This window comes from Myxine glutinosa, chromosome 4 (assembly GCF_964187855.1).
Source record: "Myxine glutinosa chromosome 4, kmMyxGlut1.1, whole genome shotgun sequence".
Lineage (NCBI taxonomy): Eukaryota > Metazoa > Chordata > Myxini > Myxiniformes > Myxinidae > Myxine > Myxine glutinosa.
Window position 1 is genome coordinate 9590776 of NC_136264.1, and position 24073 is coordinate 9614848.

At 47.2% G+C, this 24073-nt stretch overlaps 1 protein-coding gene across 1 annotated transcript; it reads left to right on the forward strand.

Moving 5' to 3' along the window:
- Positions 1-2133: 2133 nt before the first annotated feature.
- LOC137412383 (mitochondrial tRNA-specific 2-thiouridylase 1-like) lies at positions 2134-23325 on the forward strand. Its single transcript, XM_078775425.1, has 5 exons — positions 2134-2235; positions 2391-2491; positions 3149-3293; positions 18810-18892; positions 22956-23325. Exons 1-5 carry the CDS (start codon positions 2220-2222, stop codon positions 23061-23063), a joined length of 453 nt encoding a protein of 150 aa, XP_078631551.1. The 5' UTR covers positions 2134-2219; the 3' UTR covers positions 23064-23325.
- Positions 23326-24073: the final 748 nt, after the last annotated feature.

The window sequence follows — 24073 nt, forward strand, 5'->3', positions numbered from 1 at the left end:
TGAACGGACCATTTGCCTTTGAGCAGTTTGATGGTTTTTTTTTGTTTGTTTGTTTGAATACAGGATTGAGGCTTGTTTAAGAGCGAGCACATCAAACACATATTAGCACATAAAACACAAAAAATATAAACGGACACATAAAACAATAAAGGGAGGGGAGACAAGATGGGGGAGAGAGAAGGCAGCACACAAGTGCACAACAGTGGAGCACAGGGACATCGGGAGATCTGTTCGAAGGGAGAGGGCTGGAGTGGGGGGAGGTGGGGGGGGGGGATGGGGGGGAGAGCGGTACACGGTACAAAACAAATTGACACTACAAGGAATTTCAGGAATGAAGTCGGAGATTGAAAGATGTGGATTTGGGGTGTATTGACGGGGGTAGAAAAGATCAAGGTTTTGGATGGGGGAAGATAAGAGATGGTGATTAACAGCTGTTTTAATGACCTGGAGGGAGGAGTGTGATTGAAGAGAGTGAGGGAGTTTGTTCCAGAAGCGGGAAAAAAGAGGAATAAAAGAATAAAAGAGTGAAGGTGAGCAGAGAGAGTCTTGATTTTGGCAGTTTCACCAGAAGACGGTTGCTGACAGATCTTGTGCTACCTGTAGGAAATTTGGGGGACAGAGCAGAGACAGAGCAGGGAGCACCAGCCCAGAGGGGACAGCAGTATTCCATCAAGCTGTGGATGAAAGCCTTGTATGTGGTGAGGAGATCAGGTGTGCCAAGGAAGGACTTCATACGATGGAGTATGCCCAGTCGGTGACTGGCTTTGGAGGCCAGCTTGGAAATCTGGTTTTCCCAAGAAAGATCATGGCAGATAGTGAGACCCAAAAGCTTGAGTGACAGAACTTCTTCAAGAGGATTGTTGAGAAAGTAGATGGGAGGGTTGTCCAGTCGGTCTTTTCGGAGAGACAAAGTGAGAGTGTGAGATTTGTCAGGATTAAAAGACATGTTCCACTTGTTTGACCAGTTTGTGATTTTGTCCAGGTCTGCAGAGAGTGAGGAGGCTGCAGACTGCCTATCTGAGGGATGAGGTATGGAGAGGCAGAGAGTGGAGTCATCAGCAAAGAGATAGAGAGGATTTTCGAGAGAGTCGGAGAGATCATTGATGAAGACCAGAAAAAGCACAGGGCCCAGAACACTGCCTTGAGGAACTCCAGCCTGAACAGGAAGGGGAGATGAGGAATTCCATTCAGGGCCACATATTGACTTCGACCGGAAAGGAAGTCAGCAAGCCATGCATGGAGATTTTCATGAATACCATAGGATGAGAGTTTGGTGAGCAGAGCTGGGTGCCAGACCGTATTGAAGGCACGAGATATGTCAAGGGAGACAGCTCTGATTTCCTATTTGGCATTGAGGACCTCCATCCATTGTTGAGACAGCAGAAGCAGCATGTCCAGAGTATAATGTCCTGGTCAGGATCTAAATTGATGATCCCAGATCAAGCCATTGGAGAAGAGGAAGGATTTGATATCCGAAGCAATGATGGATTCCATGACCTTGCTGATGATTGGGAGCAGGCTGATTGGTCTGTAGTTGCAATGATCTGTTGTTGCACATGTTTTGTGTAAAGCCATAATGTTTGCTGATTTACAAGCAGATGGCAGATGATCTTGAGCAAGAGAGAGGGTGAAGAGAACAGAGAGAGGGTGAGATAGAGCGGAAAAGCAGGACTTTAGGACCTGTGGGCTGATGCCGTCTGGTCCAGTTGCAGAATCAGAATCGAGGTTGTTTGGCATGCAACGTACACTGAACCCAGCCTAAATCTCCTCTCGGAAAAAGTAGTGAATATACCACACTACCACAGGGTCACAGTCTGGAGAGAGATAGTCAACGTTACACATCGGTCTTTCTTTTGGGGACTCAATAATGTCACCAAATGGATATAAACCTGTCAAGGTCCATAACCTGGGTGATGTATTGTCCAAACTTCGGTGTACAAACTCTTTTTGTGACATGTTTTGTACACTCACTTTTTTCCTTTAACCTACGTTTTTAAAAGTGGAATTTTCCACGGGTCTCGCTGGTAAAGTTTAAATACACGCTTCAGCCTTGTTTAAAAAGCATGCACATTGACTTTTGTGTTTACAAGTGCAATAATTAGCAGCTTACCTTTGTTGTCACCCTTTGTTATTCTCATCACCACCCTATCTTGGATTTTCTCCGACAGTATTTGGATCCGAGACCAGGAAACTTTGTCTGTGTGGAGCAAGGGAGGAAGATGGGAACGCATAATGGCACGTCCTACCACACCAGCGGGCAGCAGAGCAAAAACAATGACATTCATCACTGGAAACGTCACTGGCTGAACCCGTGCAGTCTCATAGTGATCTGTGCCCAGCCTGTTCTCGCCATGTTATAAACCTGCTCTTTTTGTTGTTCTGTTGTGCAGGACAATTTCTCTTTACCATCGGCCAACGGGCTAAGATTGCAGTTGATTCTGAAGCGTGGTTTGTGGTGAACAAGAATCCTCACACTGGAGATGTGTTTGTGGTAATTTTTATGCCTCCGCAGCCGAAGGCTGAAAGCGTTATGTTTTCGGGTTGACCGTCCAATCATGTGTCCATCCATTATCGGTTTTTGTTTCCATGATACCTCGTGAACCACTGCAGGAACTAAACTTGGCACAAGTGTGAGTCATAATACAAGGATTCATTGATTGGATTTGGGGTTCAACAGATCCAAGGTCCAAGGTCTAACATTGGGCACCCGATAATTGAAAATCATAATGTAGACCATAACTCGAGTTAGAAGTATCTGATATTGTCTCTCTTCTTCTTATCTCCATTTTCTCTCTCTCCAATTTGAACTCTAATTTGCAGGTTATGTCTCCACCCCTGTTCGTCTGTATGTCTGTCTGTCTGTTTGTTTGTGTGTGAGCATGATATCTCAAAAAGTTATGGATGGATTTGAATGGTACTTGATGGGCAGGTTGGGTGTGTGACGAGGACAAATTGATTCGATTTGGGTGAAGATCCGGATGCGGTTGACGTTTTTTGAGACCCAGATCCGGTTGAAAACTTTGTTGTTGACCTCTTTGAGCACAGGAGTACAACAAAGTACCCCTGGATCTTGGTGTCCAAGTTTCTGTGTTTTCTCCCTCTCTGTTTCTCCACTCATTTCCTTGTTCCTCGTCCTTTTCACCTCAAGGCACCTGGTAGCAGACATCCTGCTCTCTTTCGAGACTCATTTGGAATGCGGCAGGTTCACTGGATATCCGGGCTGATACCGGAAGAGCTGGTGTCTGCAACGGAAATGGAATGTGAATTCCGTTTTCGGCATCAAATGTCTCTTGGTGAGAAATTAGTGACGCATTGAAGAATTTCTTTATTCCAAGCAGTATTTTTGAAAGTAAATTTTGCTTTTGAAAGAAAATGAAAACATGTATATAAAAGTTATTATTGCTGAATGTAAGAAAAGGTTACCAGAGCACTTTGTGATAACTGTTGTCAATTTGCATTTTTGTCATTAGAAAACTCCCCAAGAAAATGGTAACTTATTCAATGAATAAATGTTAACTCCAACAGCCTGATCTCAAACCATCAATTTGTATTAATACCTGGTCACTCTAACCTGGAGATGCTGCTTCTGCCCTCCCAACAATGGATGGAGGCCCTCAATATCAGACATGAGATCAGGGCCGTCTCTCTGGACATATTTTGAGCATTCCACACAGTCTGGCACCCCATTTTACCCTCCAAAATCTCTGCCGATAGCATCCAAGGCCAACTTCCTACATGCCTTACTGACTTATTTTACTCTTTTAGCCAATGTGTGGTCTCTACAGAATCCTTTCATCTCCCATCCCTCTCAAGGCTGGAGTGCACAGGGCAGTGTTCAGGGTGCCATCCTATTCTTGATCTTCATCGATGATCTTTTTGGCTCTCTGGAAAATCCTCTTTATCTATTTGCTGATGACTCCACCCTCTGCCATGACATCCCTCATCCTTCAAGTAGGCATGCAACAGCCTCTTACCTTTCTTTAGACTTTGATAGGATCACAAGCTGGTCAAACACTTGGAATATGTCTTTTATTCCTGACAAATCTCACACCCTGACTCTGTCTCTTCAAAAATACCATCTGGCAATCCCTCCCATATACTTCCTCAATAATTCTCTTAAAGTTCAGACACTCAAACTCCTGGTTCTTACTATCAGCCATGATATTTCTTGGGCAAACCCCATTTCTAAGGTGTCCTCCAAAGCCATTCACCGACTGGGCATCTTCTGTCATGTAAAATCCTTCCTTTGTACACCTGCACTTTTATCTACCCTCAAGGTCTTCATCTGCAGCTTGATGGAGTACTGCTCTCCCCTATGGGCTTCCACCCCTGCCTCACACCTTGCTCAGCATGACACTGTGGAAACCAAGGCCTTAAACATCATTGCAATCTCCTGCAATGAGTCTCTGGGCATATCACTTTCCCATCGCGGACAGGTCGCTGGTCTACCCAGGTTTCTGGAGGGTGCATGTGGTCTGCGAGTAACCCCTTTGTGGTGAAACTCACAGAATCCAGACTCACTGTTCATCTCCAATTATTTGTTCCTATTTTCCTGCCGGGCCGGGCCGCCGGCTGTGGTGCTGACCGGGCCGACGTGGTGTGGTGCTGACCGGGCCGACGTGGTGTGGTGCTGACCGGGCCGGCGTGGTGTGGTGCTGACCGGGCCGACGTGGTGTGGTGCTGATCGGGCCGACGTGGTGTGTGGTGTGGTGCTGACCGGGCCCCCGCAGCCGTGATGCTGACGCCCCCCCCCCCCCCCCCCCCAGAATTTCCATGTTTTAAACGTTTCCCGGTGTGTACCCTGGTTTAGAATAGGTACACCGTATCCCTGTGTGTCGTAGGAGGCGACTAAGAGGGTTGGCGTCAGGAAGGGCATAAAAACATTGCCTCAAAAAGAGAACCATGACAATTACAACTACATATGGGGAGGGTACAGCCCGAAGTGGAGATCCGTTTCTGAGGTTTGGGACATAGAATGTAGGGACAATGACAGGGAGATCAGGAGAAGTGGTGGAAGTATTGGTCAGAAGAAGAGTGGACATATGTTGTGTGCAAGAGACGAGATGGAAGGGAAGTGGTGTGAGAATAGTGAAGGGTAGGCAGGGACAGAAATACAAGTTTGTGTGGCAAGGGTGCCCGGAGGGCGTGAATGGTGTTGGTGTCCCGTTTTGTGAGGAGTTTGTAGACAGTGTGGTGAGTGTGACAAGAGTGAGTGATAGGTTGATGATGGTGAAAATGATGATTGGAAAGCTCTTGGTGAACGTCATCTCGGGATATGCTCTGCAGGTTGGTCGGAGCGATGAAGAGAAGGACAAGTTCTGGTGTGCGATAGAGAAGCTGATGGAAAACGTGAAAGATGAGGAAGTTGTTGTAGTAGGGGGAGACCTAAATGGACATGTGGGAAGGAGTATGGACGGTTTTGAGGGAGTTCATGGGGGTTACGGATATGGTGTGAGAAATGGAGAAGGTGAAAGGATTTTGGAGTTTGCTGATGGAGCTGATTTGTTGATTTGTAATACTCAGTTCCAGAAAGAGGATAATAAGCTTGTTACATACACGTCAGGTAGGTCGACGACAACCGTTGACTACCTGATTGTGCGTAGGCGAGATAGGGGGCACCTCCGGGACACAAAGGTGATCCCGGGGGAGGAGGCTGTTTCACAGCACCACTTGGTTGTCTGCGACATAAGGGTGCAAGGTGCGAGGAGAGCTCGGCGGGTGAAGTACCAACCGAGAATGATGGTGTGGATGTTTAAAGAGGTGACAGTGAGGGAGAGATTAAAAGAGAGGCTGAGTAGGGCAGAGGATGATGTGGTTGAGCTTGAAAGTGGTTGGATGTCAATGAAAGATATTCTGTTGGGAGCCGTTGGTAAGGTATGTGGATGGACAAAAGGACCACCGAGGCACTCGGAAACATGGTGATGGGATGGTGAAGTTGGAAAGAGGATTGACGAGAAGAGGAATAAGTTCAAGGAGTGGCAGAAGGCGAAGGGTACGGGAGCAAAAAAAGCAGAGCATGAAAGTTAGAAGGCTGCAAAGAAAGAGGTAGCAAAGGCGCAGGAGGCATGTAGGAAAATGTTCGGAGAACGCTTGGATTCGGAAGAGGGTCAGAGAGCGGTATTCAGGATTGCAAAGCAGATAGCGAAAGAGAGGTTTGATGTGATGGGGGTGAGTTGCTTGAAGGATGAAGTGGGACAAATCGTTGTGGACCCAGATGGAATTAAAGGAAGATGGAAGAGATATATGGAAATGCTGTTGAATGCAGAGAATGAATGGGATGGCAACATAGAGAGTAACCCAGTTTTAGGACCGGCAGAGAAGATAACTGAGAAGGAGGTTGAGGAAGCGATAAAAGCAATGAAGATTAGAAAAGCGGGAGGGCCGACGGGAGTTGTGGGAGATATGTTGAAGGCAGCAGGAAGTTGGGGTGTGAAGAGAATGACAGAGATCTCTAATCTGGTGGTGAAAGAAGGCCGCATTCCAGTGGATTGGGAACTGAGTACCCTCGTCCCTCTATACAAGGGTAAAGGTGACCCTCTGGAGTGTGGCTCGTACCGAGCGATAAAGTTATTGGAGCATGGAATGAAGGTATTGGAAAGGGTGTTGGAGAGGAGGATAAGGAAGAAGGTGAAGATCGACGAAATGCAGTTTGGATTTATGCCAGGAAGAGGAACGACAGACGTGCTCTTTATTATGAGGCAGTTGCAGGAGAAGTACATGGAGAAGAGGAAGAAGTTGTTGATTGGGTTTGTTGATCTAGAGAAAGCATTCGTTCGGGTTCCACGCGAAGTATTGACATGGGCATTGAGGAAGTTAGGAGTGGAGGAATGGTTGATCAGAGTAGTGATGGCAATGTACAAAAGAGCGCGCACAGCTCTCAGGACGAAGGACGGGAACAGTGGTGAGTTTGAGGTGAAGGTGGGAGTGCATCAGGGGTCGGTACTAAGTCCACTACTATTTGTAGCTGTGATGGAGGGGCTGGCTCAGAACGTAAAGGAGGGTTTACCGTGGGAGTTGTTGTATGCAGATGATCTGGTGTTGATTGCAGAAAGTATGGATGGACTGAAGGAAAAGATGAACAAGTGGAAAGAATGTATGGAGACAAAAGGTCTGAAGGTGTATATCGGAAAGACAAAGGTGATGGCAAGTGGTAAAGCATGTGGTGAGGTGGAAAGAACTGGGAAGTGGCCATGTGCTGTGTGCAGGAAGGGTGTCGGAGTGAACTCCATTCAATGTACAATGTGTGCTGAGTGGGTTCATCAAAAATGTAGTGGTCTGAGAGGGTCATTAACCAGTGTGGCAGCTACATTCAAATGTAAGGTGTGCGCAGAGGGAGCTGCAGATGGAGGAAATGTTGAGTTGGATCTTGGAGACGGTGTGAAGCTGGAAGGTGTGAAAACATTTTGCTACCTCGGAGACATGCTGAATGGAGAAGGTGTATCAGACTCGGCAACGGTTGCTAGAGTGAGATGTGCATGGTAGAAGTTTCAGGAACTGAGTGGCGTGCTGATGAGGAGGGGAGTGTCGTTGAAGCTGAAGGGAAAGGTGTATGCTGCATGTGTGAGAAGTGTTATGATTTATGGGAGCGAGACATGGATAATGAACGTAGAGCAGCAACGAAGGCTGGAAAGGGTGGAAATGCGAATGGTTTGGTGGATGTGCGGAGTATCGTTTAGAGAGAGGAAGACAAATGATGAATTGCGAGAGATGATGGGAATAGAGCCTGTGATGGATGCTGTGAAGAGGAACAGGTTGAGATGGTTTGGTCATGTGTTGAGGAAGGATGAAAGTGACTGGTTGAGAAGAGTGATGGAAATGAATGTAGAAGGAAGTAGAGCACGGGGAAGACCAAGAAAGACTTGGCTAAAGATGGTGGAAGAAGAAATGCGGGCAAGGGGGTTAACAAGGAGAGATGCAGAAAATAGGGCAAAATAGAGAAGATTGTCATGGGGACCGCAAGGCTAACCCCCGCTCTAGCAGGGAAAATGGCCTTAAAATGCATGTTGTTGTTTGTGCTGTTTCCTACCTATGGAACCAACTTCATCAGTCTCTTCAATCTCTTCCTTCCCTCAAGGTCTTAAAAGACAGCTAATCACCACCATCTCGGGTCATGAGAATTCGAATTTGGTGTGTGGGTGCAACCCACGTCAAAATCCAAGATGGCCGCCACCATATATATGTCTGAACCGTGTGAGCGAAATATCTTGAAAAATAAGCGAAGTACCAACTTCTAATCTGGTGTGTGGGTGTATCTAGGCATAAGGAAGAACCCTATTGAAAATTGGGTCGCCACGTCAAAATCCAAGATGGCCGCCGCCATGTATGTCTGAACCTTGTGAGCTGAATATCTTGAAAGATAAGCGAAGTACCAACTTTTAATCTGGTGTGTGGGTGTATCTAGGTACAAGGAAGAACGCTCTTGGAAATTGGGTCGCCACGTCAAAATCCAAGATGGCCGCCACCATATATATGTTTGAACCTTGTGAGCGAAATATCTTGAAAAATGAGCGAAGTACCAACTTCTTATCTGGTGTGTGGGTGTATATAGGCATAAGGGAGAACCCTATTGAAAATTGGGTTGCCACGTCAAAATCCAAGATGGCCGCCGCCATGTATGTCTGAACCTTGTGAGCAGAATATCTTGGAAAAATAAACGAACTACTAACTTCTAATCTGGTGTGTGGGTGTATATAGGCATAAGGAAGAACCCTATTGAAAATTGGGTCGCCACGTCAAAATCCAAGATGGCCGCCGCCATGTATGTCTGAACCTTGTGAGCGAAATATCATATCAAAGCATGTTTTCTGCGTCTTCCACTTTGTCAACTCACATCACTTCCCCGACGGGGGACCTAGGCGTAACGCTTGTTTTATTGAAAACTAGCAGAAGTACCCGGCATTGCCGGGCGGGGGAGGGGAGGGAAGGGGGAAGGGGAGGGGAACAGGGGGGAGGGGAGGAGAGGGGGGAGGGGAGAGGGAGGGGGGAGGGGAGGAGGAGGGGAGGGGGGAGGGGAACGGGGGGGGAGGGGGAGGGGAGGGAGGAGAGGGGGGAGGGGGGGATTGGAGGGGGAGAGGAGTGGAAGGGTGGGGGGAGGGAGGAGTGGGAGGGTGGGGGGAGCGAGGAGTGGGAGGGTGGGGGGAGGGAGGAGGGGGAGGTGGAGGGGAAGGGCGAGGGGGGTGGGGGAGGTGGAGGGGGTGGGGGAGGTGGAGGGTGAGGGGGAGGGGGAGAGGGGTGGGGAAGGGGTAGGACAGAAAGGAAGGGGTAGGGGGGAAAGGGAGGAGCATGAGGGAAAGGGAGGGGGATGGGGAAGGGGTAGGGCAGAAAGGAAGGGGTAGGGGGGAAAGGGAGGGGCATGGGGGAAAGGGAGGGGGAGGGGAGAGGAGGGGAGGGGGGAAGGGGAGAGGGTAGGGTGGAGGGAGAAGGGAGGGGGAGGGGAGGGAGAGGGGGAGGGAGAGGGGGAGGGAGGGGGAGGAGGGGAGGGGGAGGGAGGGGGAGGGGAGGGGGAGAGGAGAGGGGGGAGGGGGGATGGGGGATGGGGGGAGGGGAGGGGGTGGGAGGGGAGGAGAGGGGGGAGGGGGAGGAATGGGAGGGGGAGAGGAGTGGGAGGGAGGGGGAGGGGAGGAGAGGGGGGAGGGGAGGAGAGGGGGGAGGGGAGGGATGGGAGGGGGAGAGGAGTGGGAGGGTGGGGGGGAGGGGAAGGGATAGGACAGAAAGGAAGGGGTAGGGGGGAAAGGGAGGAGCATGGGGGAAAGGGAGGGGGAGGGGATGGGGAAGGGGTAGGGCAGAAAGGAAGGGGTAGGGGGGAAAGGGAGGGGCATGGGGGAAAGGGAGGGGAGGGGGGAAGGGGAGAGGGTAGGGTGGAGGGGGAAGGGGAGAGGGTAGGGTGGAGGGGGAAGGGAGGGGGAAGGGTAGGGAGAGGGGGAGGGGGGAAAGGGAGGGGGAGGAGGGAAGGGGAGGGGAGGGATATAGATGGTTACTGGCAATTGATCACATCCAGAAATGATGTAATCCACACAATTTATGTACTTTACATAACGTTAATAGGAATACATGGCCGTGTAGATGGGAAATACAGTTTGTTTGAAATAAATCACAAATATCAGATGAAAGTGAAAAAAAACCTATGTGGTGTGAATGGCAATGTTCCTTGCCGAAATGTGAAAAAACTGAATTACGTGCGAACGCATAACTGTGAGATTATGGCGGCAAAGTTGGAACATCACGTGATCCTAGCAGAAGTACCCGGCATTGCCGGGTGGGGGAGGGGAGACCCGTACATTCCCAACCCGTACATTCGCCCTCTCGACTCAAGCTCGTATTCGATTCGTATTCGAAATCGAAAGGGGAAAGGGGAAATCCTTCGTATTCGAATTCGTAAACACTAAATATGAATTAAAATTTAATTCATATCGCACAAAGTCGACACAAAACACGGTCGCATAAAGGTGAAAAACGCAATGGCTTTTCGCCCTGAATGACGTGTGACGTGTGACGGGATGGAACATCACGTGATCGCTCTGAGCGAATCAGCGAGCTGCTCGCACTGGCTGAGATTAGCGGTTACTTCGCTGAAATGCGCTGAGGTAAATATTAATTAAAAATATGGATCTCGTCAAATATTGTCTCGGCCATGTTCGTCCCAGGCTCAATGGCCATGTCTATGCCAAATATCAAGCACGTGAGCCTCTCCGTTTCGGAGTCTATCGGTAACATTACACACACACACACACACACACAAACTGTGTTTTATCTATACACAAAGAATTAAGTTAAGCACCCCCCCCCGTTTTTTTACAACCTCGCACATTACAAGTTTGTTGTCGTCAAAACAGTGTAATATACCCATGATATTGCTATATTTTCTGGAGAAGTGATATTATGGTCACATAAAAACATAACAATCATGCCGTTTTCAATATTTTATTCTGAATAATTTAAGGTGAAATTTTTTGGGAATTTTAGGCATATTTTCACCTCAATTTAAGTATGGAGCTATAGGTCCATCACGGACAGTGTGGATGACGTTTATGTTTTCTAACGTACAGTCATTGTTCTGAGAAGACCTCTAGCGATCTTTGCGTCAATAACGTGTGTAGGACCCACGTGATCGGATCACTGACTCAACCCTACGTCTCATAGACCCTGTAAGCCGTCGTATGCGTTGCTGTGGCAGGTTGTTCCATTCCCGATGTAATGCACGTTCCAATTCATCCAGATTGGCTATTGGAGGGACCATCTTCGCAATTTGTCGTCCCAACATGTCCCAAACGTGCTCGAGGGGGTTCAACCTGCCACAGCAATGCATACGACGGCTTACAGGGTCTATGAGACGTAGGGTTGAGTCAGTGATCCGATCACGTGGGTCCTACACACGTTATTGACGCAAAGATCGCTAGAGGTCTTCTCAGAACAATGACTGTACGTTAGAAAACATAAACGTCATCCACACTGTCCGTGATGGACCTATAGCTCCATACTTAAATTGAGGTGAAAATATGCCTAAAATTCCCAAAAAATTTCACCTTAAATTATTCAGAATAAAATATTGAAAACGGCATGATTGTTATGTTTTTATGTGACCATAATATCACTTCTCCAGAAAATATAGCAATATCATGGGTATATTACACTGTTTTGACGACAACAAACTTGTAATGTGCGAGGTTGTAAAAAAACGGGGGGGGGGGGGGGGGTGCTTAACTTAATTCTTTGTGTATATCTATAATTCCAGTAATCTCTGTGTGTATGTTTGTATGTTTGTATGTTTGTATGTCTGTATGTCTGTGACCGCTGTTTCTCGACAACCACGGGTCCGATATACTTGAAACTTGCCAGGTATATTGCTGGGGACCCGAGGATGTGCCTTTTCAAGGTTTCATATTAATCGGAGAAGTAGTTACCGAGCTATGTCCAAAAAACGATTCAACCAATCAGAGAGCAGCGAGCTATCACGTGTGCCGAACGTGGCGAACAGACTCTGCCTCGGACGGCACATTTGAGAGCGTATTCATTTATTTCACGTTGGAAAACTATGTTGCTGTTAAACTATGTTTTAAAACTAATTAAAACTAATTTGCGATTCATCGTAACTGCGATTTGCGACCTTCCGGACAGTGAAGACTGCACTTCCGGCAGCCAATCACAGAACGCGTTGTTGCGTAGGCGTGGCCGATGTGAGAGCGAGCCGAGCCGAGCGCGTGCGCCATTACGGTTCGTAATTCGATTTCTTCCGGAGAAAATAATAATTTCTCGATTTCTTATGCGCATTATTTCTCCCAATTCAGTCAGAGCGAAGGGCGGAAGCGAAGAGCATTGTTTTTTTTGTTTACGGGCGTACGGGCGTACGGGCGGGGTAGAGCGTACGGGTAGCGTTTTTTTTTTTTTTTGGCAAGGAACGGGCACCCACGTACGGGCATGCCCTAGTATATATAGATGCGGGGAAAACGTGCACAAGACTCACAGTTCAGAACAGACCAAGTGGATAAAAAGGTGCTGTGATAGAGAGCATCAATCCCACTCCTCCCTCCAGGTCTTTAAAACAGCTGTTCACCACCATCTCTTGTCTTCCCCCATCCAAAACTTTGATCTTTTCTCCCCCTGTTAATTCACCCCAGATCCACCTTTTTGAAATTCCGACTTCTTTCCTGGAAGTCCAAGCAATGTCCATGTGTTTTATACCTCTCCCACCCCCCGCCCCCATTCCCGTGCCTCCTCCCCCCAAGCCCTCTCACTCCCACAGTTCTCCCGATGTCCCTGCTCTCAAATGTTGTACTTGTGTGCTTCCCTCCCTCTCCCCATCTTGTCTCCCGCTCCCTTTATCTTATGTTTTATGTGTCATTTTGTCCTTTTGTGATTCATGTTAGCTCTTACACGATCCTCGATCTTGTATACAAAAACAAACAAACAAACAAAAAAAAAAACCTACTAGAAACACACGGACCATACATCCTACACTTACCACAGTCAAGCTATGGATCCACGCCCCACCCCTTTCTGCGTAACACCATGTTTCCCCACCTCTATTTCTGCTGTGCTTATCGTTTTGTTGAATCCTGATTGGTTCTGTATTGTAGTTCCTCTTCGATCCTCGGCACTATATACAAAAAAAGGATATTGTTTTTGATAAGTTCAACAAATAAATTGCAACATGGTCTGTCCATGTGTACACAAATGACCCATTTATACCAGGATTTTGCAGCCCTAGTCATTCAGTCACCCTGGCCCTCATTATTATGGGAGAGAAACTGTTAAATTTGTGTGGACTATGTTGTGAAAAGCCTCCGGCCACTTGAGTTTGAACTATGATGTGATGACCTGGAATCCCTCAAGCGACCGTGTGCAAAATGTGGTAAAAACGTTTCCTGAGCAATCTGTCCATCTCCTGACGCCTCTGCTCCGTGCGGTTCTTGTTACATTGAATTTGAGTATTTTTGCATTTCCTGCCCGTCCGTGTTCCACTTGCCACCTGCATTCAGTCTCTTTTCGGCTTAACATTGCCTTCTTCACCCTCTCCAATCGTCCACCCGGCATTTACCCTTGTGCTGATTTGTGGTATGTTTCACCACATGGTGTAGCAATTTTTTGTGTCTTGTTATATTTGACTCTTTCCTCCTATTGACGATTAGAGAGCCTCTCCTGCTGTCCAGGGATTTTATCCTGTTGTCTTATTTCTTAATGAACATTCGTTGGTTGTAATCCCCATTTGCATGGATTTCTGTTCATGGATTTCTGAAAAGGATCACGTTTCATCGACCAAGTTGTGAAGTTTGGTTGTTATCATCGTTTTGATCCGAGGGTTCTTTTCACAATTGTCACTGAAACCTGGACATCCTGCAATTGTAGTATGTTTGTAGTCATTTCCCCCAGTATAGTTTTAAGATCTCATACAGGTTCTTCTTTATTACTCCCATTGCTCCAACTATTTCTGCTACCATGTTAGCGTTCTTCAGCTTCCAATTATTGCTTTTGACTTCATTTTTCAGATCTTGGTACTTGGTCACTTTTCTAATTTCCATGTTATTTAGACCAAAGTCGCTGGGTACTGACAACTGGATTAGCAATGCCGTCCTTTCCTTTTTGAGTACTGTCCGTCTGATCTGAATGCTTTGTTTTTGTGTGCATGGTTCCTGGGATGGTCAGGTTGTACGTGACAACCATGACCTCATTTTCAACTGTCACTTTTTGTTTGGGCTTCCATTATTTTTCTGAAACTGGGATATTGAAGTTTTTTTTTAGGATTACTCCACATACATTATTGTGCCTTTGTGTATACAGCTGTTCTTACATTTTTATTTTTATAGCGTAGCCCATCGGGCAAAGCCGTCTAGAACAGTGTTTGTCCGTCCATATGTATGTATGTATGTCTGTACGTATGTATGTATGTCCCCTCAAATGTATACCAATCAGAGCTGAGAATCTGGTCACATGACAGGGGGTTGTGATTATGTCTGATGTCATTACGGCGGCACGGCGGCTGACTCTCCACACACCGCCATTTTGATGTATATGCCGTTCATGCCGAACATATCGTCGAACCTGTCATATATCACAATCGCCATGCTCTACCTTTATGCTTTTCATTCTGTGTGAAACACAAACTGATTGTTAAAATGACCATCAAATAGCGAAAGCATCGGCGTTATGTCTTTTGCAACAAAACGGTACGTATAGGCCTTAGGCTTTATGCCTCATCTTCGGACCGCTTTGGACAAATTAAGCCCAGGTTTCTTCATACAGTAGTGTATCGTTTCAGTAGTATCGTTTTTGTAAAAGTAATAATAATAATATAGTAAATATAACCATAATACTTTAATCCCAATGTCGTGAATTGAAGGTTTATGGATTGAAGCGGTGTATGGTTCATGATCAATGATCCAAGCGTTCATGATCAAGTGGAAATTATAGTTTACTGCTGTTCTCAAAACAATCTGGGGTTCAATGTTGTGAAAACCAAGGAACTTATTGTGGACTTTCGGCGAAATGATTCTGAAATCCAACCTCTTTTTATAGATGGGAATAGAGTCGAGATTGTTGAATCTTTTAAAATCCTTGGAATTTTTATTTCAGCAGATCTGAAATGGTCAGTCCATAGTGATCATTGTGATAAAGAAGCGCAGCAACGATTGTAATTTTTTGAGACGCCTTCAGAGTTTTGGTGCTGATCATTCACTGTTGGTTAAGTTATATCGGGCTGTGGTGGAGAGCATCTTGACGCTCTCTATCGCTGTCTGGTATGGTAATGCTGTGGTGGACGATCGATGCATCTTGACGCTCTCTATCACTGTCTGGTATGGTAATGCTGTGGTGGACGATCGATGCATCTTGACGCTCTCTATCGCTGTCTGGTATGGTAATGCTGTGGTGGACGATCGATGCATCTTGATGCTCTCTATCGCTGTCTGGTATGGCAATGCTGTGGTGGACGATCGATGCATCTTGATGCTCTCTATCGCTGTCTGGTATGGCAATGCTGTGGTGGACGATCGATGCATCTTGACGCTCCCTATCGCTGTCTGGTATGGCAATGCTGTGGTGGACGATCGATGCATCTTGACGCTCTCTATCACTGTCTGGTATGGCAATGCTGTGGTGGACGATCGATGCAACTTGATGCTCTATATCACTGTCTGGTATGGCAATGCTGTGGTGGACGATCGACGCATCTTGACGCTCTCTATCGCTGTCTGGTATGGCAATGCTGTGGTGGACGATCGATGCATCTTGACGCTCTATCACTGTCTGGTATGGCAATGCTGTGGTGGACGATCGATGCATCCTGACGCTCTCTATCACTCTCTATCACTGTCTAGTATGGCAATGTGGTGGTGGACGATCGACGCGTCTTGATGCTCTCTATCGCTGTCTAGTATGGCAATGCTGTGGTGGACGATCGACGCGTCTTGACGCTCTCTATCGCTGTCTGGTATGGCAATGCTGTGGTGGACGATCGATGCATCTTGACGCTCTCTATCGCTGTCTGGTATGGCAATGCTGTGGTGGACGATCGACGCGTCTTGACGCTCTATCACTGTCTGTTATGGTAATGCTGTCGTGGACGATCGACGCGTCTTGACGCTCTCTATCGCTGTCTGGTATGGCAATGCTGTGGTGGACGATCGACGCATCTTGATGCTCTCTATCACTGTCTGGTATGGCAATGCTGTGGTGGATGATCGACGCGTCTTCATGCTCTCTATCGCTGTCTGGTATGGCAATGCTGTGGTGGACGATCGATGCATCTTGACGCTCTCTATCATTGTCTGGTATGGCAATGCTGTGGTGGACGATCGACGCGTCTTGACGCTCTCTATCGCTGTCTGGTATGGCAATGCTGTGGTGGACGATTGACGCATCTTGACGCTCTCTATCGCTGTCTGGTATGGCAATGCTGTGGTGGACGATCGACGCATCTTGATGCTCTCTATCACTGTCTGGTATGGCAATGCTGTGGTGGACGATCGATGCATCTTGACGCTCTCTATCGCTGTCTGGTATGGCAATGCTGAGGTGGACGATCGATGCATCTTGACGGTCTATCACTGTCTGGTATGGCAATGCTGTGGTGGACGATCGATGCATCTTGACGCTCTCTATCTCTCTCTATCACTGTCTAGTATGGCAATGCTGTGGTGGACGATCGACGCGTCTTGACGCTCTCTATCGCTGTCTGGTATGGCAATGCTGTGGTGGACGATCGATGCGTCTTGATGCTCTCTATCGCTGTCTGGTATGGCGATGTGGTGGTGGACGATCGACGGGTCTTGACGCTCTCTATCGCTGTCTGGTATGGCAAGGCTGTGGTGGACGATCGACGCATCTTGACGCTCCCTATCACTGTCTGGTATGGTAATGCTGTGGTGGACGATCGACGCGTCTTGACGCTCTCTATCGCTGTCTGGTATGGCAATGCTGTGGTGGACGATCGACGCGTCTTGACGCTCTCTATCGCTGTCTGGTATGGCAATGCTGTGGTGGACGATCGACGCATCTTGATGCTCTATATCACTGTCTGGTATGGCAATGCTGTGGTGGACTATCGACGCATCTTGATGCTCTCTATCGCTGTCTGGTATGGCAATGCTGTGGTGGACTATCGACGCATCTTGACGCTCTCTATCGCTGTCTGGTATGGCAATGCTGTGGTGGACGATCGACGCGTCTTGACGCTCTCTATCACTGTCTGGTATGGCAATGCTGTGGTGGACGATCGACGCATCTTGACGCTCTCTATCACTGTCTGGTATGGCAATGCTGTGGTGGACGATCGACGCATCTTGACGCTCTCTATCGCTGTCTGGTATGGTAATGCTGTGGTGGACGATCGACGCATCTTGACGCTCTCTATCGCTGTCTGGTATGGTAATGCTGTGGTGGACGATCGACGCATCTTGACGCTCTCTATCGCTGTCTGGTATGGTAATGCTGTGGTGGACGATCGATGCATCTTGACGCTCTCTATCGCTGTCTGGTATGGTAATGCTGTGGTGGACGATCGACGCGTCTTGACGCTCTCTATCACTGTCTGGTATGGCAATGCTGTGGTGGACGATCGACGCATCTTGACGCTCTCTATCACTGTCTGGTATGGCAATGCTGTGGTGGCGATCGACCTGTCTTGACGCTCTCTATCACTGTCTGGTATGGCAATGCTGTGGTGGACGATCGACCCGTCTTGATGCTCTCTATCGCTGTCTTTTATGGCAATGCTGTGGTGGACGATCGATGCATCTTGATGCTCTCTATCGCTGTCTGGTATGGTAATGCTGTGGTGGACGATCGACCCGTCTTGATGCTCTCTATCGCTGTCTGGTATGGCAATGCTGTGGTGGACGATCGACGCATCCTGACGCTCTCTATCGCTGTCTGGTATGGCAATGCTATGATGGACGATCGACGCATCTTGACGGTCTCTATCGCTGTCTAGTATGGCAATGCTGTGATGGACGATCGACGCATCTTGACGCTCTCTATCGCTGTCTGGTATGGCAATGCTGTGATGGACGATCGACGCATCTTGACGCTCTCTATCGCTGTCTGGTATGGCAATGCTGTGATGGACGATCGACGCATCTTGACGCTCTCTATCACTGTCTGGTATGGCAATGCTGTGATGGACGATCGACGCATCCTGACGCTCTCTATCGCTGTCTGGTATGGCAATGCTGTGGTGGCGATCGACGCATCTTGACGCTCTCTATCGCTGTCTGGTATGGCAATGCTGTGATGGACGATCGACGCATCTTGATGCTCTCTATCACTCTCTGGTATGGCAATGCTGTGGTGGACGATCGATGCTGGATTCACAAAATTGTGTGGACTGCACAGCGGACAGTTGGCAGTGGTGGACTGCATAATGTGCAGTCCTTGTATAACAGTCAGGTAATTGGCTGACCTGTTGATATAATTCGGGACCAATATCACCTGGCAAATCTGCTTTTTGAGCTTCTTCCGTCTGGGAAGCATTATCGCTCCATTGGGACCCAGTCTAAATGTTTCCTCACTAGTTTTGATCCAATGGCAGTACATATGATGAATGGAAGATTAATGAATGATTTACTTGCACTTGCATTTATGTTTGTTGTTAGTAGTTGTTAAGAACCTTTTTTTGTTGCTCCATTTATTTTTTGTGGCACCACGATTAACTCATCTACATACAGAATGATGTACTTCTCTGTGATTGTACAGAGAATGGTTATGAGTGGGTGTTGAGGATCTATAACGTGTTACACAACACTCTCATCCTCACAATGGCCCCTCACCATCACCCTTTTACTCCTTCCCCCTTGTGTGTTCTTCAACCATGTGTATAGCTCCCTGCACCCTGAAACTGTTGGATGATGGTGCAGCTTGGGTGAGGGCCACAAAACCAGCTCGTGCAATAACACCTGGACAGGTGAGACATGAAATTGATGGTCACATGATTATTGTTTTACTTTTTTAGTACTTTAGGAAAAACGATTTTTGTTATAAATTTTCTTTTTTTATGGAACAATTTGTGGATAGTACAATTAGTACATTGCACTTGTGTTCCTTCTTTGGAGAATAACATTTTGTTATTATCAAACAACATAATTGAAATATAAAGGTGTGAAAACATTTTGCTACCTCGGAGACATGCTGAATGGAGAAGGTGGATCAGACTCGGCAACGGTTGCTGGAGTGAGATGTGCATGGAAGAAGTTTCGGGAACTGAGTGGTGTGCTGATGATGAGGGGAGTGTCGTTGAAGCTACAGGGAAAGGTGTATGCTGCATGTGTGAGAAGTGTTATGATTTATGGGAGCGAGACATGGGTAACTAGAACGGGCACTCGGTAGAGCGCATACCTTCGCCGCAGCTACTTTTGTTGCCAAAATAAAAGACTACAAGATCTGTGTAGCAAAGCATTTTGGCATTAGTTTCATACAAATTGGACACAAATTGACCGCGCTATGGTAAAAAGACGATTTTGACCTTTTCATGACCTTGACCTTGACCTTTGACCCGATCGATTCCAAAATCTAATCAAATGGTTCCCGGATAATAACCTATCATCCCACCAAATTTCATGCGAATCGGTTGAATACTTTTTGAGTTATGCGAATAACATACACACACACACACAGACATACAAATAAATACACAGCGATCAAAACATAACCTTCCGCTTTTGCGAAGGTAATGAATGTAGAGCAGCAACGAAGGTTGGAAAGGGTGGAAATGCGAATGGTTCGACGGATGTGCGGAGTATCGTTGAGAGAGAGGAAGACAAATGATGAATTGCGAAAGATGATGGGAATAGAGCCTGTGATTGATGCTGTGAAGAGGAACAGGTTGAGATGGTTTGGTCATGTGTTGAGGAAGGATGAAAGTGACTGGTTGAGAAGAGTGATGGAAATGAATGTAGAAGGAAGCAGAGGATGGGGAAGACCGAGAAAGACTTGGCTAAAGATGGTGGAAGAAGAAATGCGGGCAAGGGGGTTAACAAGGGGAGATGCAGAAAATAGGGCAAAATGGAGAAGATTGTCATGGGGACCGCAAGGCTAACCCCCGCTCTTGCAGGGAAAATGGCCTTAAAATGCATGTTGTTGTTGTTGTTGTTGTTGTTGTTGTTGTATAATTGAAATATAAACTCGGCCATGTAGCATTTTTGAGTGATTCCTAAAGAAAACCTGTTTGCCTGTGTGCGTGTGTGCTTTGGTAGTGGGTGCGGTGTCGCCTTTACTTTCTTTTTCGAGATTGACTTTCGACCGCTTCAGTAGGTTTCCCGCCAGCTGCGGCCTGCTGGCCAGGATAAGTGAAGCAAGCAATGTTTAGGGCAGCTTTTCTAACCTCTTCCTCATGCTCGGGAAGTGAGCCTGAAATGGACTGATCAGTCGCTGCCGATTTCCATTTCTGCCTCCTTCAAGTGAAAAACGACCCATTGGCCTGAACTGCCTGTGCGCAGGTTCACGGCTACAGATCCCCATATATCCACATCTTCTGCTACGCCTCTCGCCATCGCTACAGGACTTGGCGACAAACGATGGATAAATGAAGATGAAAGATGAAGATGATGATGAAAGATTATGAACATGAGTTGCGTGTGAATTGTATTATAGTGAGGGACAGTTGCACATGGTCAGCCTCACTCTCTTTTCCTGACCTATTCAGTGGAAAGACGAGTCTAGACGGCTGGAGATAGAAGAAGTGGATGACCAAGATGATTTCTGTGTCTCATTGTGCCCTGCACATTACATAACATGGTGCTGAACGGCCCTCAAGACTGTTGGACCTTAGGTTTGTTTAAGCCGTCCAATCAGCAGGATCAGTGTTTGCATGCTCGGGTAGACAAATCCCAACGTCACCGAGGGTAGGCGACCCGACAGCTACCCTCATGTGGTTCTGCCCGTCTGTCGAAGCTGTTTACTGGGGTGTGGCCACTGCCACAAGCGAACAGCTAATTGGAGCCAAAGATGAGGGTTGGGTGAATATGGTGACCAATAAAGGATGAGATGAAGGTGGGGACCAATACAGGATGAGATGAAGGTGGGGACCAATACAGGATGAGGTGAAGGTGGGGACCAATACAGGATGATGTGAAGGTGGGGACCAATACAGGATGAGGTGAAGGTGGGGACCAATACAGGATGAGGTGAAGGTGGGGACCAATACAGGATGAGATGAAGGTGGGGACCAATACAGGATGAGGTGAAGGTGGGGACCAATACAGGATGATGTGAAGGTGGGGACCAATACAGGATGAGGTGAAGGTGGGGACCAATACAGGATGAGGTGAAGGTGGGGACCAATACAGGATGAGATGAAGGTGGGGACCAATACAGGATGAGATGAAGATGGGGACCAATACAGGATGAGGTGAAGGTGGGGACCAATAGAGGATGAGGTGAAGGTGGGGACCAATACAGGATGAGGTGAAGGTGGGGACCATTACAGGATGAGATGAAGATGGGGACCAATACAGGATGAGATGAAGATGGGGACCAATACAGGATGAGGTGAAGGTGGGGACCAATACAGGATGAGGTGAAGGTGGGGACCAATACAGGATGAGGTGAAGGTGGGGACCAATACAGGATGAGGTGAAGGTGGGGACCAATACAGGATGAGCTTTCAATCCTGACAAATCTCACACTCTTACGATGTCTCTCCGAAAAGACCGACTGGACAACCCTCCCATCCACTTTCTGAATAATCCTCTCCAATAAGTTCTGTCACTCAAGCTTTTGGGTCTCACTATCTGCCATGATCTTTCCTGGAAAAAACACATTTCAAATCTGGCCTCCAAAGCCAGTCGCCGACTGGGCATCCTCCGTCGTGTGAAGTCCTTCCTTGGCACACCTGAGCCCCTCACCACATACAAGACTTTCATCCGCAGCTCAATGGAATACTGCTCTCCCCTCTGGGCTGGTGCTCCTGCCTCACACCTAGCTCGTCTTCACGCTGTTGAAACCAAAGCATTCAGAATGATTGGAATCTCCCGTGATGAAGCTAACTCCAAGGGCCTTTCACTCACTCACCGCAGGCAGGTGGGTAGTCTTTCCGTCTTCTACCGACTCCTCTCTGGCCTTGCCCCCCCAGCTCTCTCTGGGCTCTGTCCCCTAAATATTCCTACAGGTCGCACAAGATCTGCCTGCAACCCTCTTATGGTTAAACTGCCAAAATCAAGCTCTCTGCTCACCTTCACTCCTTCATTCCTCTTTTATCCCACCTCTGGAACAAACTCCCTCGCTCTCTTCAATCCCACTCCTCCCTCCAGGTCTTTAAAACAGCTGTTCACCACCATCTCTTATCTTCCCCCATCCAAAACCTTGATCTTTTCTACCCCCGCTAATTTCACCCCAAATCCACTTTTTTGAAATACCAACTTCTGTCCTGGAAGTCCTTGGTGTCCTTGTGTTTTATACTTCTCCCACCTCCCCTCCCCCCTTCCCACGCCTCCTCCCCCCAAGCCCTCTCCCTCCCACACATCTCCCTGCTCTCAAATGTTGTGTTTGTGTGCTTCCCCTTCTCTCCCCATCTTGTCTTCCACTCCCTCTTTTTATATATTTTGTTTGTCTGTTTGATTTGTTTGTTGTGAAATAAATGTTAGCTCTTTCACGAGCCTCGATTATGTATACAAAAAAAAAGAAAAAAAAAGGTGAGGGCGGGGACCAATACAGGATGAGGTGAAGGTGGGGACCAATACAGGATGAGGCAGTGTTCTATAAATAGTGTCATTGTGGCTGCATTGTCATTCATTGGCAAGAGTTTGCTTCTCAAAATGGGACACGAAGATGTTTGCATATTACTTGTATTTATTATCTTTGGGAAGGCAGTGATGTCCAGTTTACAGTAACATTAAATCAGATGATAATCATGTCTCTTTGTACATTTGCTCTGTTGTGACTGTGTATTCGAGGCCTGCAATGGAAACAAATAGCTTTAACCATTATAGTTTATATGTTTACTCTTTTTCTGTTCCTTTTCTTTTTTACAGTTCGCTGTTTTTTACAAAGGGGAAGAATGCCTGGGGAGTGGCCGAATCTCACAACTTGGTCCATCCCTTTTTGAATTGCAGCAAACACAATGCATGGATCAAACATAGGATTAGGCTGCACAATACACAACACACTTGTGCAGACAACATCAACTGGCTACTGTTTCTTGCACATCTGAACATCAGATCTATTGATTCTATTCCAATCACCCAGGTGCACTATACATAACAGCTGTTAATATGATCGAATTGATAAATGCTGGTAATCGTGTTCATTGGTGAAAAAACACGTGTCCATCACTTTGTGTATGAAGTAATATATTACACTATTGTTATCCATTTTGACCTAAGTAAACTAATTTTTCAATCATTTTGTATAATTATATTATACATTATATAATTGTATAATGTATAATTATATAATTATCTTATCTTATCTGTATAATAACATCCAATGTCTGTGTGTCAGTTTTGTATCTCTTTCCAAACCACTGGTCGCACAAAGTTGAAAATGGTACCATATTGTTGCAGCTGTCAGACTCGTCCCAGTCACCTGGTTCAAACCTGGTGGGTCACGTCAATGCCCCCATGATGGTCGACCGTTTTGAAGACGCCCTCTCCTCTCCCTTTCCCCCTGTCGGATCTCCATCTGAATGCTGCATTACCATCCAGATTGGGAGCCCCAAAATGGTCCAGCATCACGTGACTCGAATTAGGTCGAGCAACCAAATTCACACAACGCAGTCTTCTATGTGATGTGGAGATCACCGTGCAGTGACGTCCTTGAGGAGTAGAGGCGTGGCCGTCTGGGTGGGGCACGGCTTTCCCCAGTGTGAGCAGTTTACAACGAGCAGTCTTCCTCGTTACTCATCCCGAGCATCTCCTCATCACTCCCCCTCCTTGACCCCACTCTGTGCGATTTTATCGTCTTTCACCCCCACCCACTTACCATTTGGTACTGATTGTTCTGATGGGCAAAACGACACCGCCTCAATCTTTCCCCCCACAGCTCGGGCACAAACCGTGGCTGCGATCGCGACGTTTGTTTCCGTTGCCACCTGGACTTGCGCCTGGTGGCCAAGTGAACATGAAAACGACACACACAGTGCCTTCAGAAA

Excerpts from the sequence above, each read along its gene's own strand:
- LOC137412383 (XM_078775425.1), top strand. Across the intron at positions 2,492-3,148 it reads ACACTGGAGATGTGTTTGTG|GCACCTGGTAGCAGACATCC; the intron begins GTAATTTTTATG and ends TTTCACCTCAAG. Across the intron at positions 3,294-18,809 it reads TCGGCATCAAATGTCTCTTG|CTCCCTGCACCCTGAAACTG; the intron begins GTGAGAAATTAG and ends CCATGTGTATAG.